Source organism: Geospiza fortis, unplaced genomic scaffold (genome assembly GCF_000277835.1).
Source record: "Geospiza fortis unplaced genomic scaffold, GeoFor_1.0 scaffold41, whole genome shotgun sequence".
In the NCBI taxonomy this organism is placed as follows: Eukaryota; Metazoa; Chordata; class Aves; order Passeriformes; family Thraupidae; genus Geospiza; species Geospiza fortis.
In genome coordinates, this window is record NW_005054299.1 from 8,961,214 (window position 1) to 8,971,575 (window position 10,362).

At 39.8% G+C, this 10,362-nt stretch overlaps 1 protein-coding gene across 1 annotated transcript in view; it reads left to right on the plus strand.

Moving 5' to 3' along the window:
• The first annotated feature begins 3,604 nt into the window (after positions 1-3,604).
• The window catches only part of EPAS1 (endothelial PAS domain protein 1), a 73,254-nt gene continuing 66,496 nt past the window's right edge, over positions 3,605-10,362 (plus strand). Inside the window, exon 1 of the mRNA XM_031060015.1 lies at positions 3,605-3,660. Coding sequence (XP_030915875.1) covers positions 3,620-3,660 — 41 coding nt within the window. The 5' untranslated portion in view covers positions 3,605-3,619. The remainder of the gene's footprint in view (positions 3,661-10,362) is intronic.

Sequence of the window (10,362 nt, forward strand, 5' to 3'; positions counted from 1 at the left end):
CGGCCGGTGTGCGGCCGCTGCCATGTACGCCGTGGCAGGGCTTGCTATCAGCGAGAACAGGGGTAGTGGAAAACTATTTTTCAGTTGAGGACAGGGCTTTTGAAGGTAGCAGCACTCTTAGCAAAACGTGTTTTATAACTAAAGTCGCGTGGATGAAATTGTCAGGCTGTGTAAATATTTCGACACCTCCTCGCTCCTGTCCGAAACGCTGGCCGCAGTGCATCTCCCGCGGTTCACGGGGCTCCTCAGCTGTCAGCGGGTTTTCCCGGCGGGCCGAGAGCTCCAGGAGTGCCCAGCGCCTCGTTTGCTGCTGCCCTTTGCGAGGGATGTAAAGGCAGGCATTCCCACACTGCCAGAGCGACCCTTCCAGAGGGAATCAAAGTAACGCACTGGTCATTTTGTAGTTCATCACAGAGTGGTTTTTTGTTGGTTCTTGAGAACAAACGTCAAAATAAAACTCAGCCGTCCATAACACAGGAGTTACAGGTGGAGATAAAGAGAAGAATTATCTACTTGTTGCTCCAAAGCTGTAAACAATTCCTATGGATGAGAGAGGGCACGGACATGGGGAAAACTAAAACTAAGTGAATAAAGGTCTATGAAGTCTTGTGAAAGGATATGTATTCAGTCTGTTTTATACAGCAGGCAGGATCCATCGGTTATCAGCAGAGGTTACTGTTCTGGCCATAGATTCTCTTTATAAGCGATGTGGTTTATAGACTAAGAGTTTTGTGTTGTTGTTTGTCGTGTGTACTATCCAGTTACCATGCAGTAAACTCTAAACCCTGGGTTTTTGTTTGTGTAATAGCTCCTTTTTTTATTGAGTCACCCTATGACGATGTAGTAGGGGAGGTATAGCAGTTAAATCATACCTTTTCCCTGTAGTTCTGTTCTCCTCAGTTTATCAGAAACTAACGTATTAAGGTTACACAGTTGCTTCAAGTGTATTTTGTTCTAGGTAGAGTGCAGAGTACAAAATATACATATGTTTTGTGTCTTATGTTGAAAAAGTAAAAAATTATACTACAGTACAATGTAGTTAAAAATGTGTTCGTTTATGCGGCAAGAGGATGAAATAGTGTATATACTGGAAATACACTGCATTCATTGTATCACCTCTTTTTAACGGGGCACTCGTAATCTCTTCAGTTTTAACCTCTTGCTTTCAAGCAGAGTGAGGGATTGAGCGCTGTCTAATCTTGCAGGACAGCACACTGAAGTGGTTTGGGGAAATACTCTTCAGATACTACACAGGCTTCACAAGACTGAAGTCTGAACCCTGATCCTGACTCCCTCACTGCTTTTAAATATTGTGACATTCAGTGACAATTTTTCTGTTTCTCACAGAAGCAGGCTAATTGTTATCTGGTTCATGGGATTGTTGCGTAAATTAATGTTTGTGGAAGAACTGGGAGAGTGTCATATGAGGGATTTCAGATAGCTGGCTTGTGCCTCTCTGTCAGTGTGCTGTGGATATCCCTACTGGGGATGTACCCTATGTAGCCTGTTGAAACAAGATAGTTTTGCTCTCTTAATTTTCCAGTACTATTATAGAGTAGGTTTATTGCCTTGAGTTCGACAGTTAGTGTATTGTTTGCTTGATCTCTATGAGATATGCAACTAGGATCTCCAACCTTACTTACTAATAGCATTTATAAATCACTTTCACAGAGAAAAGGTGGGGCAGTATTACTAGATTTCCAGGCAGCTCTGAAACTGTTGAGGAACAAATCTCTTACTGTTAAACAAATGTTCTAAGGAAGATAATCTTTGATTCTCTTAATGGTCCGTTTAAGTTGAAGAACATCCTCAGGTCCTCATTTGAAGCTCTGTTTGCCAGCAGTAAAGAGCAGTTGCTTTATTTGGAACAAATGTTATGGCACTTTCACTAGGATGATTTAAAGTTAATCCAAGATTCTGAGCTGAAATTAACATGATTATTCTTTTAACGTATTAAAAAAAAACCTACACGGTATTAGATGCTCTCTTAGAATGCCGGTAATTAGAAACTGGGAGAAGGAGGAATAAAAGGGCATAATACATTTTAGCATAGAATGAAAGCTAAGGGGAAAGTATCTGATCTGTACAGCTGTGCAGTACAACAACAAGTAGTAGGTAAGTCCCAATGTAATTCGAGCAGTCTGATACAATATCTTGATGTGGTTTTTAATGATTTGCAAGACAGTTACTTTGTTAGGAGTGGATGTTGTGTTAAATGAGCGGTTCTGGATGGACAACAGTGTCTGTTTGAGAAAAGTTTGAAGGCAGGCTCAGGACAAGTCAAGTACCACTGAGAAGGATGCATCATTTGGCTTCTCCTTTTCAGTTGTGTGGTTACTTGGGGAATTCTGTGTTTGTTTTCCAGTTGTATGAAAAATAAACCAATTTTGCAGCTCAGGGTGTTTCTGTGCTAGTGGTCCCCATGTAATTACACAATATGTTTTGTGACCATAACCATGTAATGTTACATAAATCCATTTAACTTCTCCTGGTCCAGATAGTAAAGAAATGGGATTGCCCCCAGTTATTGTCTAGGTAATAGACTGCTTTCATTTACCCTTTTACTTTGGGCTTTATTTGATGTTGAGCCCCTCTAATGAGGTGCGTTGTGCCTCAAATTTTGCTGACCTTTTTCCTTCAGGAGAGTAGTTTTGCCAAGCTGAGGTCACTCTTGGCTGTTCCTCCTCAGGATGAGGAAACTGTCCTGATGGCACGGCTCTCCAGAGCTCAGGTAGCTGCTCGCTCGTAATGGATATAATTTGGATGTCAGGAAATGTGAGCATTTGGATGTGCCAAGGCGTTAAACTACAGATTTCAAGAAACATATAGTCTCAGTTTTGTTCTCCCCAGTACATTTTCTGTGTGTCACTATTGCCAGGTATACTCCCTATTGCCTGTTATTCTGTGATGCTGGTGACAGATCATCTTGTCCAGTCTCTTGCCAACCCGGGTTTGTCCTTATACTCTTTTAAACTTCACTTTATGTACTTTAGCTGATGGAGGTTTGAACACTTTCCTTTGCAGACTATTTCATAGATTACTCAGCTCCATAAAATTTTTTTTCAAGTTTAATTATTGCTCAACATCTCCCCATGCATAGCCCACATATTTTAGTTACTTCTGCTTGCTTCTGTGTTCACATCTGCCCTTGCAGTTTTTCTTATTTTGAGTTATGAAAAGAAATGTGATCTCCTGAATTCCTGGTGAGCAATATGTTGAAATTGGCTGTTTAGCACATGTTTATGGTGTGTTAACATTAAGCAATTCGTATTTATGTTTCAGCACTACAAATTCAGACACTTCATAGCTTGCAGGTCATCGTGAATGATCCTGGCCACTCATAGCCCTCCTACTTTGGTATTGCCCCTTCTGTTTCTGTACTCACTGCCCCCCTCTGATTTCTAGAGATGTCTGGCTTTTCTACCAGAGGGTGGCCCAAGGGTACAGGAATGAGGAGGGACAGGCTCATGCCTGCCCCCGGCTCTGCCTTTGCCTGCAGTGACATGGAGCAGAGGTTGGGCTGAGCTCTGGCTTGGTAACCTGGCCTGCTCGGAACTCCTGACTTCTGCTGCCCACCTCCTGTGGTTTCATCTCCACAGAGCCAAAGTATTTCAGCTTGATGAAGACTGAATGGCTTTTGCTGTGGGAATGGTGTGCAATGTGAGTGCCTCCCAGTGTGCACCATCCTCCCAAAGGGATCAGAGCATCTGGGAATTCGTGTTTCACAGGGATGTTCCAAGGGCTGCTCTGCTTGTGTTTAGTGCTTAGCCCTAGAGCAATTTAAAAATCTGTCAGCCCTTCATAAACACAATCTTTGTGTCATGCCCTTATCTCTGCATCTCTGTCACATTTATCTTGTGTGGGTCATTAAGAATGTCTTGCATATTAGAGATACTTTGCTAATAACCAGTTTTGCATTTATGCTGCAAATTCAAGAGATTCATCATGAGTATCAAAAATGGATCTCTCTATATCTTTCTGTAATACTTTTAACTATGATGGATTAAGTATTTTTGTTTTCAGGTTCCAAGCAGAAGCTGCTGTTAGGTGTGGTGAGAGCAGAACTCTTCAAGCATTAAACTTTTTGCTATTCTTAGGATAAACATTAGAGTAAGGAAATGAGCAATACAAAGGCAGATTGTATTTAAAAATAATTTAAATACTTGGAATGGTTTTATTCTGCTAAAGCTATTTGTGAAATGCTATTGTGTTAATTACTCCAATATTCTTAGTGACATGTATATCTTAATAGTTATAAATAGTTCTACTCCTAGTAGCTGGCACAAGGTTGACAGAGCCCTTCTCTTAAATGAAGAGAAAGTGTAAGTATGAATATTAATGTATCTGGCAGATTTTTTCTCATTTATCATTCTTGTGCTTAATTTGCTTAAAAGGCAATATAATAAAGTAGTTATTTGGTGAGGATAAAACCTTGACTGCTTATATATTAAAAAAATAACTTCTTACATTTACAGAGCTGCTTTTTATGGAGACACTTTCTGAAGTGTGTAAAATGGGAAACTTATTATGCATTTGGAAAGTAGCTTAATAAAGTACAGTAGTCCAATTAGCTGATAAATAAGTAGTGTTCCAAAGTAACTCACTTAATTATGTTCTTCTTGAGATCAAATCTAATTATGATTTTGGTTTTTTTCCTCTGTGACTTTATTTAGGTCTAGAAAATTTTGCTGAAACAAAATCTGCCATAATAAATTTTGATTAAATGGGCATATTTGGGCCTGAAAACAGTTAGACTTGTAATTTAATTTACTTGACTGTTATTACAAAGCATTTGGATTTGGATAGCATCTCTATTATGCTTCTCTGTCCATTGCTTTATGTGGCACAGCAAATATTCAGTATTTATTTTATAGAAACTCATCAAATGTTTTGCCAGACAAGCAGCAAAGTTGCTTTAGTTTAATTTTTATGTCTGATCTTCAGTCAAAGAGGTGCCCTGGTCTTGACCCTTTCCCTGTGTGCTAATATGTGGAATCAGCAGTTTTCTTTGATTTAGGGGAATGTTTAGGGTGTTGCCTCCAAGAAGTTTGAAAAATTCAGAAACTTTACACATACTTTGTGTTAGCCTATGGGTGGACGATTAATACTGGCTTATTGCAGCTTTATAAACAAATTGTGTGCATTTGGGCAGGAGGAAAAAACACTTATTTTGTTTGTGCTCTCAAGTAGGACAAAACCAGGATAACACAGCTCCTCAGTGGTTTTTATCCTAATGTAAATATGTTGAACCACCCCTCAAGTTACAAATGCTGCTTCGTTCTGCTGTGTATGTATTTATGCACTGATTTGCTTTCAAACAAACATTAGGTAGCAGTAGTTATTAAATAGTGTTTTAATCTCAAGTATTTGTGGGAAATCTGTAGAACCAAAGTGACTGTTTGGTCAAAGAGATTTCAGCAGCATACTGTGTTTCCAACAAGAAGCATCTCTCAAACTGCATCTTGCCTGTGCCTGGCTATTCCTCCAGTCCCTACTTCTTGAGCATGTCCCTAAATCCCAGCCCTGACCTGCATGAATGAAGCCTGCAGGCCAGAATTTGGACAGACTGTAAAGTAGGACTTTGATGGAGAGAACAACCGGACTTTTATGGGATTTGGCTGGGATTGTTTGCTTGTTTTTTTCATATATATGAGTGAACAGTGATGAGTGCAGGGTCCTACACTGCTCTCTGTTGCCTGCCTCATTCTTTAAATCCTCTCCCCCAAACAAACAAAACAAAAAGAAAAAACAGAGGAGGAAAAAAAAGTAACTCCTGTTTGTTTTCACCTCCTTCTCCACAGCCCTGGCAGAACAGAAGGCTAAGGCACAGAAACATCCCTTTATATTTGAATATGAAATATTGTGTGCATTGAACTACAAGTAACAATACTTTTGCAATAACATTTTGGAGCTAGAAGAGTGTGAGCAGTCTCATTTTGTTTCAGGAAATTGTGTTATCTGAGGAAAAGCTAAAATTAGAAGTGATACGGGGAGGATCGTGCATGGTGACTTTTTTGGGGGGGGTGGTGTGGTTTGGTTTTGGTTTTGTTTTTTTTTTAAACAGAGCAGCTCTCCTAATGGATGAATCATGTGGGTGTAACTTATGGCACTTGATAGCAGGCAGTCTGTCTGAAGGTATAGGTGTAATAGGATTACTGGAATAATTTAAAAATTATTTGGAACTACTGAAATGTGAACTTAATCTATTGTAAATATTCATTACTCATTATCTAATATATCAAAATATATGTGGTTAGAGTTAGGCAAATGAAGGTAAGATATAAAGTGCAAATTTTGAACAATGGTACCAAGTGCTGGAAAAACTGCAGATACAGTTGGTGAATATTTTCTGTAAAAACAAATATTTTCTTGGAAAATAATTTTCCAGAGCACAAGGGAAACAAGAGCTAGTGTTCTAGTTTGAGCTAGACTAAAATGAACGGGTTGGGTTGAGAAATTGTCAAGACACATGATGGAGACTGCTGAAACATTTTAGATTTGGGTTCATTTTTATAAGGTTTCCTGTGTTGCACTGTGTTCTTAATTGAACACCAGAGTTCTAAATTCATTTGAATGAGACTTAAGTAATTATTAGTCGCTTGTTAATTTAACTATTTTTCTTTTTTCTTTGTCTTTCTTTTCTGGTGTTAGACTTAATTGGGTTTTTTCCCAGATCTTTACTGTACTGAAGTTATGTACACATACATGTGTCTAGTTTGGTGGCTTGACCTCAATCAGATCCCTGTCTTCCTTTCAGGAGAAATCTTCAAATTTATCTGCTAAACCAAAATATTAGGTATTCCTCTTACACTATTTACAAGGCCCTCATCACTTAAAGCCTTGAATTCAAAACAGTCCCAGTCTTTCAAAAACTGCAATTGCTTAGACAAGTTACCAGGTCTGATGAAAATACTTAGTCCTCTTTGGCTTAGGTTAGGCAGGAAGTGTGACTTGGCAATGACAAAGGTCTTCTCTAGCTTTGGTTATGTGAACAGCTTTTTAAAGACTGTAGGATAATTGAAAACATAGCAATGAAGGCTCGCCATAACCCTTCACTGGCTCCTAACACAACAGACAAGAAAGTCAAAATATGGGAGAGATGAAAACATGTTTACAGAATTTCTAACTTGTTCTCAAGGGACTGATAATTTCAGAGCCATGTTCTCAAAAACCTGCCTGCATATGCTGAGAGATAGACATGTTTGCCTTTCCCAGGAAAGCTATTGCTTTAAGTAGCAGATATAATAATATCTTGAAATATAGTCATCCCAGGTGATATCAACCTTTGGCCTAGTACACGTGTTTTCTTTACATAGTCAGCTTCTGAATCCCTTATATATATATGGTATTTAGTACACAGAAGGTGGTTTGCTGAATGGTTTCAGTTTAAGAACCCAGTTCAGTGGCCTGAATAAGTTGCATGAAATCTTAAAAATGTGCCCTATTCCTCTCTTCTTAAAGGGGAAAACTGATGATCATTTGTTGTGTCAGAGGCCTTATGAACTTTTTTTTTAATCTGCATGGGAAAATATCCATTAAGGGCTCATAATTTTGGTGCAAGTTGTCTGATCAAGTTCAAAAATTACTGTATAATATTTTTCGCTTTAGATATATTCATGCTCTAGTAAGATAAATATTTGCCTAGGTAATAAGCTGAAGCAAGTATGAAGTGGGATGGTTATTAGGCAGCTTTTATAAAGGTGGTGGAAGCATACTTTAAAGAACATTCCTTGTATTTTGTTTCACCCTTAGCATATCTAAGGTATTTACTGCCATAAAAAGGTGCTTAAACTGCTTAAACTCGTGGTATCACAGCTGTAGTCATTTGCACTTGCATTTGTATGATAAACTACAAAGCAATCCTATTCAGCCATTGTGTTTGGGACATTCTCTGGCTGCTGTTGGTCTTCAGGCTCTGTCTGTTCATTCACAATTGTATCACCCTCTCTGCCAGTAAATTCTAGGTATTATTGGGTACTTATTGTCAAAATACTTCAAAGATCTTTCAGACGTTAAGAAACCACCCCCTCTGTATTTCTACGCTTGTAAATGGGGAATGTTGCTAGGAATGTGCCCAGCTTTTAGCTGTCTGTGCAATTTGTATCCAAAAGTCGTTGCAAATAGCAAAGTATCTTCTGAGATGATAAGCATTGTTGCTCCTGGTTAGATTTTTGTGTGGCATTATGATGAAATAAACTCGTTAGCTGATGGCAATGACAGTGTCTTCAGACTCTCAGGTATTTATGGCGAGTATTGACTTAAAGCTGATAGGAAGTTTGCTTAGAATAAAAATGCCTTTTGAGTGATCTGTGGAATGTCAGCGTCATACATGGATGTGTGAGAAGAAATTCAGCATTACATGGTTTTATCATGCCTTGACTCCTTAGACAGTATTTCTCTGGAATACAAATCCAGTGACCAGTTAGAGCTATACTCCACGCCAGGTTATTTTTTTTTTTAAGGTCTCAGTTGCTTCCCCTGTGTTTCATAACCTGTGAAAGAAGATTGCAAGTTGGTGAAAGTGCTTTTGGTATTTTCCTGTAGTTTTTGCCAGATGATTCTTCTGGCTTTTGTCTAATTCAGTGAAGGTGGAGAGCCTTTGGGAAGGGGTAAGCATTTTGGAATAGCCTCTGCATATTGCCTTCACCATATGGTCTTTGGAAGAACAGCGAGGCTTTGCCTACTGCTGGCTTTTCCCGTTCCTCCTCTGTCTCAAAGGAAAACCATGACAAATGTGGCTCTTGGTTTACTTCTTCCAGTTATCCCCATATTGATCTGGGAGACAGTTCCTGCTGTCCTGTAAGGTTGCCTTGCACACTGTAGAGTGCAGAGAGTTGGAGTTGGGCAGTTCTTGCACAAAGAATGGCTGAGTTTTGCTTGCAGAGCAGGAAACCAATGCCTCAAGACAGAGAATTATGCTTGGTCTTAACAAAACAGTGTTATTTACGCTTTTTAGGGAAGGTAGACATTTGGGGGTGTTGACCCCCTTCATTGCTTAATGCAGCACTTTTATGTGCGTGGTTTGGTGGAAGATGCCACATTTCACTGAGGGAACATAGCTTGGTTCAGCTGCGGGTGGGCTGTTTTTGTGCTGCAGCTGTAAGATTATCAGTTTGTGTTAATAAATCTGGTTCTTGGTTTTCTCCCCTGTGAATGATTTGAAGGATGTGTTTATTGCCATTACTAACCAGAGGGACATTTTTATAGGAACATCCTTTCTGTGCTCAAGTTGTCTCAGTGCTTCTACTGGCTTTTTTACGTAACAGCAAAGCCGTATTTATGTTCCTAGTGATTCACAAAAGGCGACTATCCCGTTCTCTTAGGCATGTGCTGGCTTGAAAATAAAATAGAAGCCAGTGCAGATATCTTCAGGGAAACTTTATGCTGGTGTTTCGAAACAGCCATTATTTCCCATTTAGGAAAAACCAACCCCCCAACCCTACTTTTGTTTGTCAGCTGCATGACTGGCCCGGACAAAGCCTCTCTGGCATGGAGACCAGGGCCAAAGTGCAGTGAAGCTGAATAAAATCATGGTTTAGATTCTGTTTCTTGAGCTTGTTTGCCACTCTCAGTAGAGCTGGCTGTGAAAGTCGAGTCTGGTTGTTGACCTGGCTGCTGAACAACAGCTTTAGCAAGTGGGTCTGGCGTCTGCAGTTGCTTCTTCTGTCTCCTTTTCCCTCCACACCCTCTCTAAAAGCCCCTTGCTCAGCCCAGCTCTTTGTTTTCTGCTGGGTACTCAGGGCATTGCATTGATAATGGACACACCACACTGGACAGTGTGGTGTGGCTGCTCACTGTAGTTATCCTAGCTCCCCAGTCTGGAAAACTGGGATGGTAGTACATCCTTCCTTCCACCCTTTGTGTGTTTTATTTATTTAAATTGTAAACTTTTTAAAATGGAGTCTTTCTATTTCTATGCCTAATACAATGCTGTAGATACACTGGCAAGAAGCTTGTAGAATAAACCTAACTTGGAAATGCTTTAATAGGAGGTTGTCAGGTGGAAGCAGTTTGGTTATCTCTCACTCCTATATTACCTGGTTAATTGCTTTCTTTACTGCACCACTCCATATTATCCCTCAATATGTAGGTTACACCCACGTGCTGACGGGTGACCTACGCCTTCGCTTGCTTCACCTTTGAATTTGTCCTCCTGTCATATAAGATCCATGTGCAATTTAGACGCCCCAAGCAATTGAGAAGGTGGGGGTGTTGGTGGTGGCAGCAGGAGATTGCAACACCCTGAAAGCATCTCAGGGATGATAAACCCCTTATTCTTTCAGATTTCATCACGGAGCAGGCAGGTGAGCAACCCATGGGGCAATAAGAGTGAAAAGGAGGGTTTGACCGTCACAGCAAAAC